This window comes from Mugil cephalus, chromosome 4 (genome assembly GCF_022458985.1).
Source record: "Mugil cephalus isolate CIBA_MC_2020 chromosome 4, CIBA_Mcephalus_1.1, whole genome shotgun sequence".
NCBI classification, from domain to species: domain Eukaryota; kingdom Metazoa; phylum Chordata; class Actinopteri; order Mugiliformes; family Mugilidae; genus Mugil; species Mugil cephalus.
This window is the reverse complement of record NC_061773.1, coordinates 1,947,431-1,966,682: the sequence shown is the minus strand read 5'-3', so window position 1 is coordinate 1,966,682 and position 19,252 is coordinate 1,947,431. Positions and strand designations below refer to the sequence as shown.

The window sequence follows — 19,252 nt, the reverse complement described above, 5'->3', positions numbered from 1 at the left end:
CATTCCTCCCAGTGCTTAATTCACAGATAAAATAAGTTACCCCAGGCTGGCATCTTGAAAATAAACACATATCAAAATGAGAGTCGTTTGACTGAAACAGATCCATAAGATCCAGCTCCCTCTAGTCAGCACAGTCTCTGTGTAGTGAAGGGACAGTTCACTGGCTTACAGTTTCTATTTTGGGCTTTAAAATTACTTATACTAGTAAGATATTTAGGAGCATAATCAAGATGAAACAAAATAGTTCAAAGCCCCTGGTGTTATCTGTTTTTTACACTGTTCCATATGAATGTTATGTTCACATAGCTCATTTAAGTGACAGTAGAACCTGTATGTGTCTCATGTCCACAGCTGCTGGAGTACGTAGGGAAAGGGATAAGAATCGTGGACGTGGGTTTGGCTCAGGCCCGTCGTCCTCTCAACACACGCTTCCACTACTACGAACTTGAGATCACAGATGCTGGAGAGAAGTGTTACATTGCCCTGGGGCTGGCACGCAGGGTAAGGGCCTCCACCTTTTAGTCATCACGATAATCATCACATGTCACTGACACTGACACACAGCGTAATTTACTGTACACACTCAGCGATTACCTGAAGAACCCCCACCCCCACCCATCCATCCAACACCCCATCATCAGCCTCCCTCATATGCACCGCTGCGCTCACTGTTTCCAGTCTAAGTGATGGATGGCCGAAAGAGGAAAAGCTAGCAACAGGATAAATATTGTCTCATTTTACCCTCGCATCTGGTTTTCCATGGAAAGCTGGTTGTTCCGTTTAAATGTTCATCTACCAAGTTAACTAGAAGGCCACGGTCAAGAACGGGAAAGTTAGTTGTGAGATGGTGCAAGAGCTTCTTCTTGTATTTGTTTCTTTCCGCTTCTTCTGTACGTTTTACTTCCTCTTTCTCTTTAGCCAGTCATAGCACACATAAATAAAATAGATAAGGAAGTGAAAAACAGAATGCAGGAGTTCCTGGGGCTAAACAATTCCAGGTTAATAATCCAATTAATTTGGGAGGTATTTAATCTTGTAAGAGTGGTGATGGTCCATATTTTGGAAATAAGCTGGGCCTGAGGGAAGACTTGTTGCATGTTTACACATCATATATGCAATCAAGTGCCTTTGTCCTCAAGTCAAATCATCATGAACCCTGTGCACATCCTGTTTAATACAAATAAAACATTGTAATAATTGCTGGGAGTGCAGTGATTGTGTCATTTCAACGACGGAAATGAAATGAAGTGTTACTCAGATATTGTTGTTCTCCGCTGGCATGCTCATGCTCGCTCACAGTTATTGGACGCTAATTGATTTAGCACCACTCTTCCGAAATCACGCCGCTGCTTTGCCAGCTGGGATAACTTGAAGGTGATGGATTATTGTTGCAGCAGACACTTTGACGTTGAGCTCCCCGTCACTCCTCTGCTGTTAGATACTGTGTGTGGGCATGTCCTTTCCCTCAGGTTAGATGGCGTGGAAAATGGAGCTCTTGTCATTTTGGTGATTGTTTTCCAGGACTTGTTTTTCTCAACGAGCCTGCGGTTTTTCGTGGAGCATTATAAATCCATCAAACGGTCATTCCTGAGGTTTTGTTCCATCCCAGTCATCTCCTACAAGACACACCAGTCTGCTCATGGGATGCATTAACTCTTGCTACATCAATTAAAACAAAGGCCTCTCTCAGTAACACATGGTTAATAGTTAGTTGCTCAATAGCTGATTATATCGCTGATAATTGTTTATGGTGCAGTCCTTTTCTCTTCAGTTGCTTCAGTGTAAAGCCTTTTCATTGTTTCGTTTTCCCACATACCACACACCTTAACTCTTTAAGTGGAATTCCTTGCTGTCTTCTCATGGTTTCTCCTCCCAGTGCCAAAATGTGGATGTCTAAGTGGGCTGCTAAAAAATAGTCTACGGGCTTCACTGTAAAATCAGTTTAAAATCTATCTTTACAGGACAATTGTTGGTAAATAACAACTAGGGGGGCTGTCATTCTTTACTTTAACTGAAAGAATGGTCAAAGTGTTCTGATACTTCACACAAATAAATGTTGTTTCTCCATTTGCACATACAGTAATAGGCTAGCTACTAGCATGGGAGCAAACTATTTTACCAACATGCATCTGAATCTTCCAAAATGTATTTCCTCTTCAAATGTTAATTCATAGCTGAGGTGACCCCCTGGTCCACGAGGTTCAGCTTGCAAATCTTGCATGTGACAGTTTTTGTGATTGTTCCAAGAATTAACGTTCCCAAACTTTGGACCTTTTGTTTTACGTTACCATTGCTTCAGCTGCTTTCATGTTGCTGCTCCTTTTCCTTCTTCTGCTCCCGGTCACTAGTATGCATGTTCTGTCAGTGAATCAACAAGTTGGAAACATAAACTGTATAAAGATGGAGGACGGAGCAGCTCCTCAAAAGTGAAGCCAAAGCAAGTAAAGATCCCCCTGGTGACAGTGTAGCCACTATAGTATACATTGTCCATATCTATATACAATCTGTGATTGGAAAAGGTGAGATCTCTCTTTTTGAGCTACTTTAATTGGCTATGGTAAAACATTGTTTGGTGTAGCATTGCATGCTGTGGTATACACACAAGGTGATGTCTATAGTTACAACTCTGATTGTCTCTTTGACTGACAAGCCATCTCTCTGAAGGAGCCATTTCTGGAGGCCCAACAGCTTCATCTAAAGAGTAATTTGTTCCATCCCTTCAAGTTAGATTCAACTGATTTCCTCTGTTAATTTACAGGACTACCCAAAAAAGAGACATCCAGGTTGGAGCAAAGGGTCTATAGCTTATCATGCAGGTGAGTCATGTGTGATCAGCCTGATCATGGTGAATCAGCTGTCTATGTCTTCTCTTTGTAAACATTTGTACTTACATGCTGTGGCAGAGTCACACATTGAGTCAGCAATAATTATTCCGGTAATGGCAACAAATTGCAGCATGAAAGTATCACCACTACACTTCTATGTTAATACGTGATGTTTGTTCTTCCTGTATGTCTACGTGCGTTTTTATCTGGTTGCTCTGATTTCCTCCCACAGTCATGACGATCAGGTGAAGTGTAAACTCTAAACTGCCTGTAGGAGTGAGTGGGAATGTGTTTGTCTGTCTGTATGAGTCGGCTGAACAGGATCAGTGCTTCAGAAACCGAACGGATGTCTGTTAGTTTACACTGTTCAGTCACTGTTGACATGTAGCAGATGTTTTCTTGTGTTTTGATAGTTACATCTGTATGCATCACACTCTCTCGTGTTCATGGAATAAAACATTAAACAGTGTCCCTGTCGTTCATGGCAGATGACGGGAAGTTGTTCCATGGCAGTGGTGTTGGGGACCCGTTCGGGCCTCGCTGCTTTGAAGGGGACATTATGGGCTGTGGGATCATGTTTCCACGTGACTTCAACCTCGATGGTGGAGGTGAACATCTTTCTACTGTTAACACGTTTTTCAAAGCACCGTGCCTCAATATGTGCAGCCAAGGGCCTTTCTCTTCCTAACGGGTTCTTTTTCAGATGACGCAGATGACTGGGACCTTGATGTGTTTTCTAAGCCCAGCAAGGTTCGGAATGATTTGTATGCAAACAATGAAGATGAGGAGGAGGATGATGATGAGGGAGAGGATTTAGAGGGGCAGAAGGTCATGGTGAGACACTGTCACTGTGTGAGAATACAACGAGGAACTCTCTAAACTGCCTGCGCAAGTACTCATATCATGTCCCTGCTGTATTTGAATAGGTGTTCTTCACCCGAAATGGAAAGGTGGTGGGCCGGAGGGAGGTGGCCTTACCAGTGGGAGGCTTCTATCCCACCATCGGCATGATGAGCACTGGGGAAAAGGTCAGAGTGGACCTGCATCCCCTCAGCGGTTGAGAATGCTGGAGAGAATCAAAGCTGAGCAGTGAAATGAGAAGGACAAATAATTGAGCTGTGGTACATTTTTTGGGGCTGGACAATAAATAATACCTCCATGTCAAAAAGCTCCAAAGTGTCCCATAAAAGGTCACTCCAGGGTAGGAGTTGAATATGTTTTCCCTCATGCTGTAAGAATGACATGAATGCTGGCGCAAAAAAAGAATCATCTAAAGGATGTAAGTCAGGATTACATTTGTGCCTTACAAACTGCTTTATAAGGAAATCATTTTATACTGTAAGAATCTGTTAAACCATAAACCAATCAGGGGGGTTTGTAAGGGTGTATTGTTATTTTTTAATCCATCTGTGTAAAGAGATAAAATACCAAAAAGGGCCATACCAAAATAATGAAAGTAAAATCCCAGATAGAAGAGGCTGTTTACTGTAGTACTAATAATGTACACCACACCGCTCTCACAGCCTACAGCTGTTCTGTGCTCATTACCGGAGCCCTGCTGTAGTTCTTCCTCTCGGGTGGTGGTGTGTTAGTGACACTCAGTGGTGAGAGTGGTAGTCTGGTAGAAGAAGGAAAAAAAAAAAACATCCAAAGAACAAGCAGTGCACTGAATAAATTTACTCTGTGAAGTCCTTATTGTACTAGTATATTTTAATTTGTGTTTAACAAGACTGCAATGCCCATTATACAAATTATTGCACAAATATATAATATAATGTACAATATAAACTGGATTACATTTGAAAAACACAAAATCTGAAGGCCCCAACAAATAAATTGAGATGTTACACTGAAAAGACCAGTAGAAATTATATGAATTATTGATTGTGGAAAAAGTGATGAAAGAAAATAATAAAGATAATGTAAAAATCCAGAGACCACACAGAATGCACATTTTTTAATATAAAATGTTAGGGTGAAGACGTTCTGACTGATGCCAAATAAAATATAAAGATTACTTTACATAATCTCATTGTAAATTACTCCTGCAGTGCCACTTTTCTTCTTTTTTTTTTTTTTTTACCAAACCAGGTAGTAGTCCCCTGCAGGATGATTTTCTGACTCGTCTGTATGTACATTTACTGTTTTCCAGTTACTTGTAATTATGTTCAAATAAATTAAGATCACAGCAATACATTGTCTGCAGCCATAATATTTTGACAGTCAGTTTGCTTTTTAGATGGAAATATTAAGTAAATTCTACAGCATGGTTCATGCCTCTGCAGGACATAGATGGGTAGCCTGTGCACGTAGCCTGTGGTGTCGAGTCATTTATACTTGTCCACTCATCAGTCTCACCTCTGTAAAAACACCACCAGTAGTCGGCATTGTTTGTTAGTTTTTTGCCAGTTGGATTAATTTTTGTTTCTACTTCCGGCTTCACATTCAACAATGACGACTGAAAACTACAGAGATGGAGAAGCAGCCAGAAATACTAAAGTGGAAATACGCTACTACCAAACAGACCAATCACAGCTCTTGTGGTCTGCGTCGTCATTATATTTCTTGGGAGGTGCACATCAGGCTACAGTGTTAGGGTCTGCGCAGGGTCTGGGCTGTTGCCGTAGCTACGGCATCAAATTGCCACGTATAAGGAGTGAAATAATAAGAAAAACAGTGGTACTTCCATGAGAGGCATTATAAAAACAAAAGCATGGACATGGAGCACTGGCACTGATGGACAGCCTTTTCATCCCTGAGAGAAGATTTGTACAATGTTGTTTGGAAGTTCAGCTCATTCTCATTTGCCTTCTGTTTTGTTTCATTTGTTCTCTTTCATTTACAAGTTAAATTAAAACAGTAAGTTAAAAAAAAAAAGCTCACCTACATCCACAGACATTTGTTCCATAAAAGCACAGCTACCTTCAACATTTTACAAAGGGCACATGATCCTGATTTTACTATGTGCAGTCAGGTCACTGCACATAATTAAAAGTACCGATAACTGCCCTGTAAAACAGTTTATGGACACAACGCATGCAGATAATATGCTACTGATGATGCAAGATTTGAATTTAACAGTATCACAAGTCGTATAAAAATGTCTCAGATATTTTTGCAGCATAAAATTAAAATGGAAAAAAAAGGCAGATGAATGTAAATGCACATACACACACACCTATTATGTATTTTTGCATCCCTCTGATAATTGGCTAAAGCTAAATGAACTGAGAAAATAAAAAGTGTTATTATGTGGATGGAATGTGATGATTAAGACTGTAAAATGTTCCTATGACTCGGAGTCCTCCTCCTCATCATAATGGCGGTTCCTCTTGATTATGTCTTCTGCACTCAGCTCCTCTGCATCACTTCCTTCCTTGTGCTCTTCCCAGAAGCCCACATCCTGGGAGGCATGGCTCTGCTTTGGCTGTGAAGGAGGAGACGAGGCTGGAACGACTTCGGGAGACTGGCTTCTGAAAGACTCTTCCTCTGCCATCTTGTCTGCTGCTCCTCTTTGCACTTGCTTGACCTCCTTTTTCTCCACGTCCTCCTTTGAGATGGTTGCTTTCTTTTCGCTTGGTGTTTGAGGCACTTTCTGCTCCTCCTTCACCTGCTGGACCTTATTTTCTTTTGGTGATTCTTCGGAGTATTTGTTTTCATCAAATGAAGCTCTCCAGTCAGACTTGAGGGGGCGCCGAGGCTCCCTAGGACCCAGACTGATTTCAGGTTTTGGTTTTGCCGCGACTGTAAAAGGCCGAATCCGCTCCTTTAGAGATGAGGTCCTCCTCAGGCTCTTCAGTTCGGCCCGCTCTGAGCTCTGGAAAGATGCCGGTGCCTCATCCTCCGGAGGCCACTTTGCCCTCCAGGGTCGACTTGAAGAGACCCCCTCTGCGACTGGACTGACTGGGGCTGTCCCAGCGTGGCCCTCACCACCCCGAGGAGGCCAAGCAACCCTCAGCCGCCGTGTCTCCGCTGGCTTCTCTGTAGACTGAGGTTTCTCACTAGAGCTTGCATGCTTCTGCGCACGTGTCTCCAGCAGGGCAGTGATGTCTGTTACCTTGACCTGTGGGGAGGTTTCCTCAGGTGGGGTTGGCTCTATGTCTGAGCTGCTCTCAGCCGGACGCACTACCTTCGCTGGCTCCTCTGGAGGTTTTGGCTTCACCCCTTCCTCGCTTTCATCGCCATCAACTCGCGGCTCCCAGAGCTCCTTGTGAGGCCGATGGCCGAAACCTTCATCGTAGTTGCCTTTGGCTTTGAACAGCTGGTTGAAATGAGGTTTGCAGTAGATGGTGCCATGCAGAGAAGCATAGTTCCCAAGACTAGAAGCAGAAAGTTGTATGGAAATTATTTCGCTCGCAGCTTCTGGAATAAATTCTTTTTCTTAAATTTAAGCGTCTGAGAAATATGCAGCTCAGAGACTCACCTAAGCGTCGTGTTGCAGTAGGTACAGCGGAAGCAGCTTTTATGGTAAACATGCTGATGAGACACAAGTCTCTCCAGAGGGTACACTGTCTTCAGACAAGCGACACAAGTCTCCCTCACCGGGGGAGTAAACTTCTAAAAACACAAAAGAGATTTTTTTCATTATTATTATTTTTTTGATAGACAGTAGAGAGGGAACAACATGAATGACCCCAGCCCTGAATGCCCATGTGATCTGCACCATGACCACCCACCCAGCCATAAGGTCACCCCAATTCAGTTCAGTTTATTCATAACTGACAATTCTTCATGCATGTCTACTCCTTGCTGTGAAGACTCACCTTAGATGCTTTGGGTTGCTCTGTGCTCTCCCCTGAAATGGACACAACACAAAATGATTTCCGCTGCTAGGTCACATTTTACCTTACGAAGTTATACTGCACAAATTCCCACAGATGCATGTCCTCTGAGACTGACCATTGCACTCAGGGGCAGGCGTGTGTTTCTCATTTACAGGTGCCGGTGCTTTTGCAGCAGGTGTCTCAGCATCTGGAACCTGGAGGAAACACAGAGTGAAAAGGAAACTGTGTAAATTGGCTCTTAAATAAAAACTATGCATGTATTTCCCTCATTAAAGAAAGAAGGGTGTATGCAACACAATAATTTAGCAAGTAGAAAGAAATGCAAGTCATCTATAAAAAACTGTGATTCTTTTACTAACTAAACCTTACTTTACTAATTAACAAATTTAGTCAGAGCTTGTTCATATTAAAACTTTATATGATCATTTGTTTTGGTCTTTTATGTGTTAATTTGACAAGAAGTTGTGGAGGGAAACAGGAAGTGAAGGGGTGAGAGGGATGAGAGGACACGCAGCTAAGAGCCCTGGCTACCCTTGCACCATGGTTAGGACTAAAGCCTCAGGTTCATCTGAACAACATCAAGTGATTCAGTGGTTCCCAAACTGGGGGGTGGAGACTACATCACAATCCCACACAAGCACACACACAACCAACATCACAGACACTATGCTCACCACATTCCCCAAGTGTGGCTCATGCTTCAGACCGACAAGTGTCAAAACCAGAGAGACACACAATGACATCTGAAAACCTAAACTCCTCAGCATTCACTCAGAACTGATGAAGCTGCTCAGAGGATTGATTGAATGTCTTAAAGACCCCCCAGCTTTGATTTTAGATATGAAAGGACCTGGAATCTTCATTGACGACTGTATTATAATATACACCGATTTGACATGCTGCTACCTCTGATCTGACCAATAATCACTACGCCACTTTATTCACTCATTAGTCATATCAGCATTTCTATTCTGTGAATATGTGTATTTTAGATTATTTACGTGTCCACTCCACTGTGAGCCAAAGTAACAACATTTTGTTTAATATATGCACCAATAATATGTTTGTTGAATGACAATAAAGCAAGTCTAAGTCTACAAGATTGATGAGGTGCATTATATCTTCTTTTTAAGACACAGTATGTACTATGCTACTGTGGTGACAAAACATCTCATTAAAAGTTATGTTTGTGGATCAGGCATAATATTATGACCACCTTCCTAATATTGTGTAGGTCTCCCTTGTGCCTCCAAAACAGTTGTAGTGGGGGCCGTTGCGTCCTGTGGGTTGAGGGGAGGGGCCTCTGTGGATCATCCCACAGATACTTGATCAGTTTGGGATCTAGTGAATCTGGAGGCCAGGTCAACACCTTGTGCTGTTCTTCATTTGTTTTGAGTTGTTCCTAAACCTTTTGTGTGCATCTGTGTCAGGCTGCATCCTGTTGGGGATGGCTGCTGCCATCAAGGAGTGTCATTGCTATGGGGTGGGGGTGTCTGGTCTGGTCTAGGTGGGTGCTACATGTCTAAGTAACATCTACATGAATGAATGCCAGGTCCAAAAGTTTCCCAACAGAACACTGAATTGTCATAAAATGGCCAATATTATTGACTTTACTCCTGTCTGTGGTTTTAATGTTGTGGCTGATCAGTGTATAATTATGAGAATAACATTTAATATGTGAATGATGAATATATTAATTATACTACTATTTCTGGATATCACAGTAAAATGGTAAAATACTTCAAATACTTCAGGTTAATTGTCTAATTTCCACGTTTTTAAGAGTTCCCAAAAATAAAAAATAAATACTATATATGCAGTTCAAGATTTTCAATTAATCTTCCACTGCATGAACTCACAGAGTGTGTGGTCCCTTGTTTAGTTGCAGCAGCCTGGTACTTGGCCATCCTCTCCCTCAGGGATGACGACTCCAGTGCTCTGTCAGACACAGACAGGCCTGAAGCAGAAGAGAGCATCATAAACTAAATGCAGGCACAGGTAGTGTTGCTACGTTTAACTGAATGAGCTGTTCATCGCTTACTGCTGTGTTGGTCCAAGTCGTCTGAAGAACTGCTGCGCAGTGTTGGCCTGGTCCCCTGCAAGAGCAAAATGACCAGTTTAGGAAACCAGAGGTACACATGAAGCTTGGTTTTCCCTCCTCTCCTAACTTTGGTTGTGGATTAAATCAATCAATGACACTAAAACTGAAGCCACCAGTAGGTGTAGATGAAATATAAAAAGTGTCCGTTGGTTGCCTAACTTGCTGTCCATGCCTGAATGACCAGTGGATGGCGCAGACCTTTTTCAGGGCAGACATCTTGAATGAAAGCATAGATTTATTAATGATGGCTGCATTCCACTCTGGGGAGCTGCTGCTTTTGTGCATTCTGGCTCACTGTCAGGGGTTACTGGGACACATAATGGAACTGAAAAATCATTAATAAACCTGTACTTCTGCCACTGTGACGTATCAAACTGTGCAAGAGCTGCTGTGCAAAAGAACAGAAAGGGACGTGGCCAGAACCAGTCTTCTATTAGACTATTGTACAAGTGGAACACAAAGTGGCTATGTTCCTACAACACTAACTTAAAACAGAATAATTCTTGTCATATATGCAGCATTACAATAAAGTCTTCAGGGACACTATAACAGGGTTTATAGATGTGACTTCTACCTCTAATGAGAGACCTTTGGCTCAGTGTCTTAAAAAGGTATCTGAAACATAACTCCAGTGCACTTAAGACAAACCAGGTGAGACACAATGAGAGTCAATAGTTAACTCTAGACATTGAGCCCCTGTAGCAAATACGCAAGCAAGCATAAAACAAACTGAGTTGCAGAAAAGACTTTAACACCTTGGAATCACTATTACATCTGGTATCTGCACCAATAATGAATAAACCAGACGCTGTCTCTCAGCAGTTACCCTCTACAAATACATGAATGGAAAAAAGTTTGGAAAAAATGAAGACTGCTCCAATTTTCCTGTTGCACCACCGTCTTCCTCTGCCACGCAAACACCAGCTTGACTGTAACAGACTGAAAGCTGCAGCTGGACGAGGGTGACGGTGCATTAACTTACTGTACACGATTCAGACATGTTATTAACATCGCTTCTCAGACCTGCATGTGTTAGAAATTTATACTCTTTTTGGTTGTGGTGTGCACATCACACAAATCAACTACTCACTGTCCATCATGATTATCACACTAGTAATATATTATTATAGTATTACTATACTGTTATCCCCATATTATCACAAAATACTAAATTAGCTAAATTACCTTGTTGTTATCGTTTTTTATGCACATATTTTCTTCCAGATGAAAGAAGCATAATCTTTTCTACTTCTTTCTTTCTTTATTTCCTGGACTACACCTTAACACTGGCAAGGCAATGGCGAAGGGAGAATGAAAAGTTTAGAAATTGCACACACACAGTTTGTGTTTCTTTTGCTTGAAATATTAATTCATGACTACAACACATAAAAAAAGAAAAAAAAGGAAATAAAGGTTACAGGCTGCAGAGTGAGATAAAGACAACTGCCCCTCAGAGGTGATCCTGTGAAGAATGAGACAGCCCTGGGTCAGGAATGTTCCTGCATTCCTCTGTTAGAGAAGGTGAAGAGTGGAGTGCTTGTTGTTTTGGGTCGAGAGAAAGAAAGACACAGAGAAGAGATGAGTGGGGGGAGAAAGGCAAGGTGGAAAAGAAGTGCTTTCAGAAAATACTGGAAACTGGGCACCACACATTTGAAAAGGAACTGAACATGAAGGGATCTTTCCTCACAGCCTGGAGAACCAGCTAGTTTTAACTGTCACTCAGCCGGCTGCTTTAAACAGTGATAGATTTAAAATTACTCAACAAAGATCCACAAAAGGAATGATGCAACTATTTTTTTCTGCTTAGTTTATTTATAGATCAACCTTGTAGAACTGAAACTTGTAAAGAGATGCATGGTTTCCTTAAAAAATGCTAAATAATTGCTAAATGAAATGAGGGATTCACAGAAGGACAAGTTTTAAAGATTTGTCCAAACAAATCTGATCTCTGGTATCTGACTGATGTTGAAAGGCTGCACAAACAGGTAGTTATGTAGTTCTTAAATGTTTATGGAGTGTCTCTACTTAAATCATGGCATCATAAATGTGTCAATTCCTGTTTTCTGAAAGAAGAGATTTGTTACAGGATTACAGGGAGCTAAATAGTTTACCGTGCTCATGTTATCATCTCCCTTCTCAAACTTCATCTTCAGGTTGGTCAGTGGCACTCTGGGCTTTTCATATGAGGCACACGGGCTGGTTGGAGCTTCCTGTTCAAGCTTTTCAGGCCTTCTGCTCTGTGTCAGCTCATCCTTATCCATCCCTCGCTGTTCTTCTCCTTCTGGAGCCGCCAACGGCTGCTGGACACAGCTGGCTGTGTGCTGATCCCCCTGGTTGGTAGATGGGCCGGGGCTCTTCACTGGAGGGCTGTGCTTGGTGATAGGGGCAGGCCTGGTCAGGGGAGCTGGTCTGCGGCGAATGCTGGGCTGGCTTGGAGGTGGAACAGGAGAAGGCTTGTCCTGGTCGGGGCTACCTGCTTTCTCCCAGCGCTTCTTCAGAGCACTCAGGTTGCCAGATCGTGTTACACCGTCAAAAGACTGAACAGGAGAAGAAGAAAATGAAAATAAATAAAATGTGAGTCTGAGATGCTTTTAATGAGAGACTGACAATCAAAAGCAGCAGTTTTGTTCTGCATTTGGTCTAGATCATACAACTATCTCAGTTTTCCATTCAGTGGATAAAGGAAATGCCTGAATCTGAACTTGGCTTCACTGATAGATTAGCTGAACAGCTGTTCAGTATCGGTCCAGGAAATACATGTTTTGCTGTGGCTGCAGAAGTCTTAACAGCTGGCTCAAGATGGAGATAACAGGGCTGAGCACGCAGCCACATTCCTTCCACCGTGACAATTTCACCTCACCTCCCTAAAAAAACACTGAGTGCGGATGGCTCCGATCGCCACTCATCTACTGCCATCAGGGCGAGCAAAGGAGCAGCATGACAGAACAACAGGAGGCACGCTACTGCCGTCAGGAACTTCCTCATTTGTAAAAGAGGAATGACACATTGTAGAAAGCGGATCCTGACATGAGAATAAAGTTCAGTAGAAAGAACTATAGTGTCAAGGATGAAATCCGGTCAGTAATCAACAATTAAGCACAATTATAACATTTAAACCACAATTCCTCTAAAAATGACGTTCAACTTCATTCAGTGATTATTGGAGGTAACTCACAATAACAAAGACTTAGAAATAAAAATACATTACTACCATCATCAAATGAATCTGGTAAATCTAAAACAAGCTATTTTAACATGCAGACACACATCACAAAAAGAAAGAAAGAAAGAAAAAAGACATAAGAATTTAACGCCCAAACAAAAGGGACATAACCCCAAGAGGGGACAAATTAGCAAGAATACAATCACTGTCTTTGTGAGGCACGTCCAGTGTGAGTGGAAAGAATGGACAGTGACGAGATTGTTCCCCATTTTACAAGCAAAAAGAGGAAAGAAGAAAAAAACCTCACTGGATGCGATGAAGTGGCCAAACTAGATGAAACCAGCAAGGAAAGTGAGAGTCCTCTGGTTGGTCCTTCTCTACAGGTTAGTGTGCTGATGGATGTAAGAGTTACAAGTGCTCTCCCAGATTTTAGCAGCTAGACAAAATCTACTTGTTAAAGCAAGTCCAACCCCTTTAACACCAGGAAAGAGAGAGGGGAAGAGAGAGAGAGAGAGAGAGAGCAAGAATACCCAGGAAACCAGAGCAGGAAATGATACATTCAGGGAAAAGTTAACTCTTTGTACACTCACTCACAGAGGACCTCTAAAATACAACAAAAACCCCAGTCTGCAGAAAATTTAGCTGAACAGGCTCCACGAAAGGTTTCAGAAGAAGGAGACAAGATAAGATAGAACTCCCAAACCAGGACAGTTAAAGTGACATTTGCTTTAACTAATCATTAGCTACATAGCTATAGAAGAAGACAATAATGTGACTGGTTCTTTGTGTAAGTATTAAGTATTGTTAACAATGCAATTCTGTTTTCCGCCAGGTATGACATTTCATTGGATAATGGGGTATAATGGCAGATGAACAATCATTATCATTATTATTACTGTAAGTTGTTACAGTTTTCAAAAGTTACCACAGACCAAAGTGATGTCGCAGAACTGGTCATTTGAACAAATTCCTGTCACTTATTCATGTGATCTGTCTAATCATATAAAGGCCAGTTTGATAAGTACCCAACTGGATGTCTCTCACACACACACACACACACACACACACACACACACACACACACATTTGTATGCCTATCTTGGTGAGGACATTCACTGACATAATGCATTCCCTAACCCTAACCATAACCTAATTGTAGTCTTTGGCCTAAAACCCTCAAACTTGTAAAGAAGTGTCGAGCGACCAAAATGTCCTCACTTTGATGGTGTAAAACTCAAACTGGTCCTCACAATGATAGCTGTATAAGAGAGAGACTGCACACACACACACACACACACACACACACACGCACGCACACACACACACACACACACACACACACACACACACACTTGTATGACCATCTTTGTGAGGACACGCTAACCACCTCAACTAAATGGGTCCTCAAAGTGTCCTCACTTTGCACAAATGTCCTCAATCTGATGGTACAAAACTTAAACTGGTTCTCAGAAAGATAGCTGTACAAGAACACACACACACCACACATAAACATACACAGGCAGATGGTCTTTGCGTTCAAACTTGGCTGAGACACATGACGAAAATTCAGTTTCCCAGTAACTGTGGCACCTGCTCATATTTTCACAATAACTGTTGGCAGCACAATATGCAAGTATGACCAAATTTACAAAAAACAATCAGATTATATATATGTATACACACACACACACACACACACACACACACACACACACACACACACACACACACATACACACACACACATGTACATAATTTCTGTGAAGCACCACGTTTCTGTAGAAGTTGAGCTCATCATTAAACAAAGACAACAGAAGCTACTAAGTTTGAAGCAGCTGCGTATAACCATTTAACACACAGCCACAGCATCATTACCTTGTATTTCTTCATGGTTACAGCCGATCAATTACTCATTTAGTTGGAGTCCAGGTTTGTTTATCAGTCATTCACACTGACAAAGCTGCCAATGTACGGTTGGAGGAGCCACAGTGAGCGTTTTCAGAGGGGATTACCCCCAAGCAGGATTATGGGTTTGATAGCCTGCCCATCGCAACAAGTGGCCAATGAGAGGTCAGTCTGGACAAGACATTTGGCCCAGACGGTGTGTTGGCATGGTGAGTGTTTGTGTGTGTGTTCATCTGCATGCTGCAATTAGTTTATCACCATGAGCAGCTACTCATTAAATGAAGTGAGGCATGAAGCATACACAGACTACACATAATGTGAGAGGCTGTAAATAAGATGTGTCACACACTTCAAACGGTCAATTAAATTATATTTTCTTAATCTTTGCATGAGACTTTTTTTCATGCATTTTTAAATACTGGACCAGCTACTTCTATCCCAATATGTCAGAGCTGCATGTCTAAACAGATGTCACTGGGAAATGAAATGTTTCTTAACACACTGCTTAACAGAAATACTTACTCCTTTTTTCTTCTCTGCACTGGACTCTTCAGCAGCTCTCTGGTACCTACACAAAAGGAGGACACAACACTGACCTCTGGTGACTCAAAACAAAAGATTAAACACTCTTCTATGGGTGTTTCACCAATGAAAAATATATAATTTTTGTAACTTCAAGTTTATTTACAAATTTTTAACAAGATTTAATTTGAACATTCCACTTTTACATATGTGATATTAAGTCTGTTTCAGTTTGAAGAACAGGCAATACAAAGCATTGTTTTTGTATTTTAAACAAATAATAACCCTTAAACAGGCGCTTGGATCATTTAATATTAAAACAGCTCAAATCAAGTCTTGGTGGTGAAACTAATTGAAATCAGGAGGCAAAACAGGAAGTTATGCTGAACACACAATTTCCTCCAACAATGAATTTTGTATTCTATAAATCATATTCGAGACATGATTCATTTCCTTTTATTACAGGTTGTCTTATAAGTAATAGTTAATAGCAAGTAGTGATGAAAACAAGATGTGTACTCACTTGGAGAAGCGTTCTGCAATAGCTGTGCTTTTCCCTCGGCTGCTGACCAGCGACAGCTCCTTTGCGGTGATGCGCAAGGACTGCGTCGCCCAAGACCTTCGACTGAATGAACTGCCTTCCATCTCTGCGATCTGCCTTTATTCCAAACACAGAGACATACCAATGAGAAAGCAATATACACTGATCAGACATAACATTATAACCACCTTCCTAATATTGTGTAGGTCTCCCCTGTGCCTCCAAAACAGTTGTGATTCATCCAAGAAAGGATATGGGCCTTCTGAGGGTGTGCTGTGGTGTCAAGGAGTGTCATTACCCTCACCTATGGGGTGAGGATGTCTGGTCTGATCCAGGAGGGTGCTACAAGTATAACTAAAATCCACATGAATGAATGTCATGAAATCTAAACACAAGATACACAAGACGGTCAGTGTTACTTGTCAGTTACTCCTCTCAGTGGTTTTAATGTTGAGGCTGATCACTCATAGAGGACTAAGAAGGACCAAAACATTTTCAAACCTCACTACCCCACTGAGGACCGGTCGGCTTGTTGCAGTAAATCAATCACTGTTGAATAACAGCTGGGTGTATACATCCTTAGTCAGCAAATGGTTGCACCACTGCACTGACTGGGTGATGTACTCATCAAGAGCTTCTTTTGGGAATGAGGGACAAAGAGAAGACTGGTTCTAGTGACCAGGGAGGACAGCAGAGTAGCATCCTAAATTAGCCACCTGGCTGCCTTATTCTGGGTCTGCAAAAACAGTCTTTACGTTCGTGACGCAATCCAGCTTCAAGCAATAAATCCATGGGCCTCTCCTTCCAGTTGTCTGTATTAGTTAGGCACTGGTACACCTTTCACCTGCCCGTAATAACTTGTCACATATTGAAACTATGGTGTGCCAACATTGCACAAGATTTACGCACACAAAAAGCCCATTTAAATGGATAAAGAAGGATTACATCCATGCCATGGAACTCATTGAAGAAGAGATGGGTGTAGCCTTAGCCCTCACCTTATGTTTGGCATTTGATGTTCACTGTTAGAGTCAACGTCTAGATATCATCAGTGGTGTTTCACTTTGAGACACTTCCATACTGGTGTCACTTATCAGATGTGGTGGCTCCATCTTTTATCGCTTGGCCTTGGTATATAAAGACTTACCAGGAAATTTGTGCTAGCGTGAAAAGATGTGCAGCCGGAACTGTAACTGCAGTTTAGAGCACAGATTTTCTCCGAACACGCATCTTGTCACACCCCCGCTACGTGACATACATGCCACAGAGCATATGTACAGTTACGTATTCAAACACACAAGTAAACAGGTTCCAACTTGTTGTCCAGCTTGTGCCGCTTCACTGCAAGATGGAAACGCAAACTGAAAACTGCTTGGCTGAGTGTGAGTATGTTGTCAGTATGAGGACAACTCACCAAGGCAACATTCACAGAGCACAGGAGTAAAACAGAGCTATACAATCAAACCACTGCACATACTTTTTCTTAAATCACGCCCTGGCTGACCAATACTTAAATTAAGTGATAATAAAGTTTTTCATGTTTGGAGGGAGAGACCAGCCAAATGCCATGCCTGTAAGTGCTCAGGCATGAGCTCAAACAGCGTGTATAGAAATCACTGCTGTCCACAGCTCATAAATTCAACAATCATTTATCTTACTATCTGGCACACCTATTACATCATCACTCAGATGCAAAGCACCACTAGTGACAAGTTGTGTGAGGACTTTGAACTGAACTCGATCCAACAATCAGAACTACTCCTTCACTGCAGTCACATTCTTATCAACAAGTATAAATAAAATATTAAATTGCTACTGCTATACAGCAACAATTTGTAATTCTATTCCATTGCATGACAGTGATTAGATTTCCTCTGCTAGAGTTTCTAGATGAGCAGAAGCAAAGCTTAACAAAAGAAAAAATGTGCTCAATTAATCGTTCTTTTTCATATCCAAAAAGCTTGAAGCAAGTTATTGCTGCTACAGGTATTTTAAGCCTGACAGGCAAATTAGTTTACTTACTATCAATAGATTTGTTGTGTGTTTCGCAGTGCTCAGTTTCACCTGAATGTACACCTTTGTTTAATTTAGCACAAAAACACAAAGACTCAATGGCCGTGGTGAAGCCACTCTGCTTTTGTAAGTGTTTTTGCCAGATTTCCACAGAGGCTGGGGCTCATTCCTGCATGAAGTGAATGAAACGCAGAGACACACCCTGGATAAGTCCCTTTTCCGCAACAGAGATAATACAGGTCGACTGGGTTTAGAGTCGCTTGTCCACCTCTTTTGCATATCCTTAAACATTACATGGCTGAAAGAAGCCAGAGCAACAGAAGGAAACTTATAATTTTAAATAAGTCACCTTTGTTGATTAAGACATTTTATGCGTAACATATAACCTTTCAAAAATTGCCCGCACGATCAGACTCATACTACGGATTCTTTGGTTTCATTTTTAATACCTTCACTACTACTGTCCTTATCTGAATTCGAGCTTTTAATAATTAACACAGAATCACATACATAACATTTAAACAAATCCTCTAAACATGTGGCTCTCTGCTTTAAGAGTTTCAGAAATCTGTTCATCTAAACACTACCCAGGCTCTCCATCACTTGTTGTCAGTGAAACACTGACATACTAAACTTAAATCCCACCTTTAAGTTCTCCCTAACATCAAGTAGGTACAACACATTTATAGGCATGAGTCATGAGTAAGGAGGAGTCCACACTGCTTGGCACATATGTGAACCATGAGGCAAATCTTCTTACAAGCATTAAATTATGTTGAAATACGCAAATAACTAAGTCAGAATCGACTCCATGCATGCAAACTAGAGGCAAGGGTTGAAGACTAGTCTACTCAGAAGCCAACAAACATCTGAGGAACTTTAATCACAGGTGCATCAGAGAGAGAGAGAGAGAGAGAGAGAGAGAGAGAGAGAGAGAGAGAGAGAGAGCACTTTACAGGAGTTATTAATCTGATACAAACTAATGTCTAGCGAGTCACAGAGAAACACTGATTTAAGCGCTCACGTGGAGTTTTATTTCAAGTGAAACCCATTCAAACTGAGGAGATAAGTGACTAGACAATACAAACTCAGCAGCTGGACTGTCATCGAGTACCTCGAAAACAACGAGACCTCATAGAACAAGAGTCAGTGTGCGCATGTCCCTTATTATAAAATTCAATCTAAATTACCACAGACTCACTAAACTTCCCCCAATACACAACTCTTAAAGTATTATTAAAATTAGAGTTTTCATGACCTTGCTTTGAGTTTCGTCTTACCTGTTGGAACTTCCGTTGAGTCAGTCTTTTTTCGTGAAACCTGCAAGACACCTGACACTCGCTGCGTCACCGCCCAGTGTGGGCTGACGGAGGCGGAGCAAGCGCAAAGGTATCGTGG

General features: G+C 41.6%; 2 protein-coding genes across 2 annotated transcripts in view; one reads left to right on the top strand and one right to left on the bottom strand.

Moving 5' to 3' along the window:
* The window catches only part of LOC125006709 (SPRY domain-containing protein 3-like), a 19,556-nt gene extending 14,537 nt beyond the window's left edge, over positions 1-5,019 (top strand). Inside the window, exons 7-11 of the mRNA XM_047582998.1 lie at positions 352-501; positions 2,759-2,816; positions 3,314-3,433; positions 3,529-3,659; positions 3,752-5,019. Coding sequence (XP_047438954.1) covers positions 352-501; positions 2,759-2,816; positions 3,314-3,433; positions 3,529-3,659; positions 3,752-3,886 — 594 coding nt within the window. The 3' untranslated portion in view covers positions 3,887-5,019. The remainder of the gene's footprint in view (positions 1-351; positions 502-2,758; positions 2,817-3,313; positions 3,434-3,528; positions 3,660-3,751) is intronic.
* LOC125006708 (LIM domain and actin-binding protein 1-like) lies at positions 4,883-19,214 on the bottom strand. The gene is made up of 10 exons (XM_047582997.1): positions 19,135-19,214; positions 15,824-15,958; positions 15,301-15,346; positions 11,822-12,247; positions 9,651-9,705; positions 9,469-9,566; positions 7,725-7,803; positions 7,589-7,620; positions 7,249-7,382; positions 4,883-7,144 (listed from the first exon to the last, which is right to left on the bottom strand). Exons 2-10 carry the CDS (start codon positions 15,943-15,945, stop codon positions 6,115-6,117), a joined length of 2,022 nt encoding a protein of 673 aa, XP_047438953.1. The 5' UTR covers positions 15,946-15,958; positions 19,135-19,214; the 3' UTR covers positions 4,883-6,114.
* Between the last annotated feature and the right edge of the window lie 38 nt (positions 19,215-19,252).

Excerpts from the sequence above, each read along its gene's own strand:
- LOC125006708 (XM_047582997.1), bottom strand. The coding sequence starts at position 15,945 with ATGGAAGGCAGTTCATTCAGTCGAAGGTCTTGGGCGACGCAGTCCTTG. Across the intron at positions 15,347-15,823 it reads ATTGCAGAACGCTTCTCCAA|GTACCAGAGAGCTGCTGAAG; the intron begins GTGAGTACACAT and ends CCTTTTGTGTAG. Across the intron at positions 7,383-7,588 it reads AGCAACCCAAAGCATCTAAG|AAGTTTACTCCCCCGGTGAG; the intron begins GTGAGTCTTCAC and ends TTGTGTTTTTAG.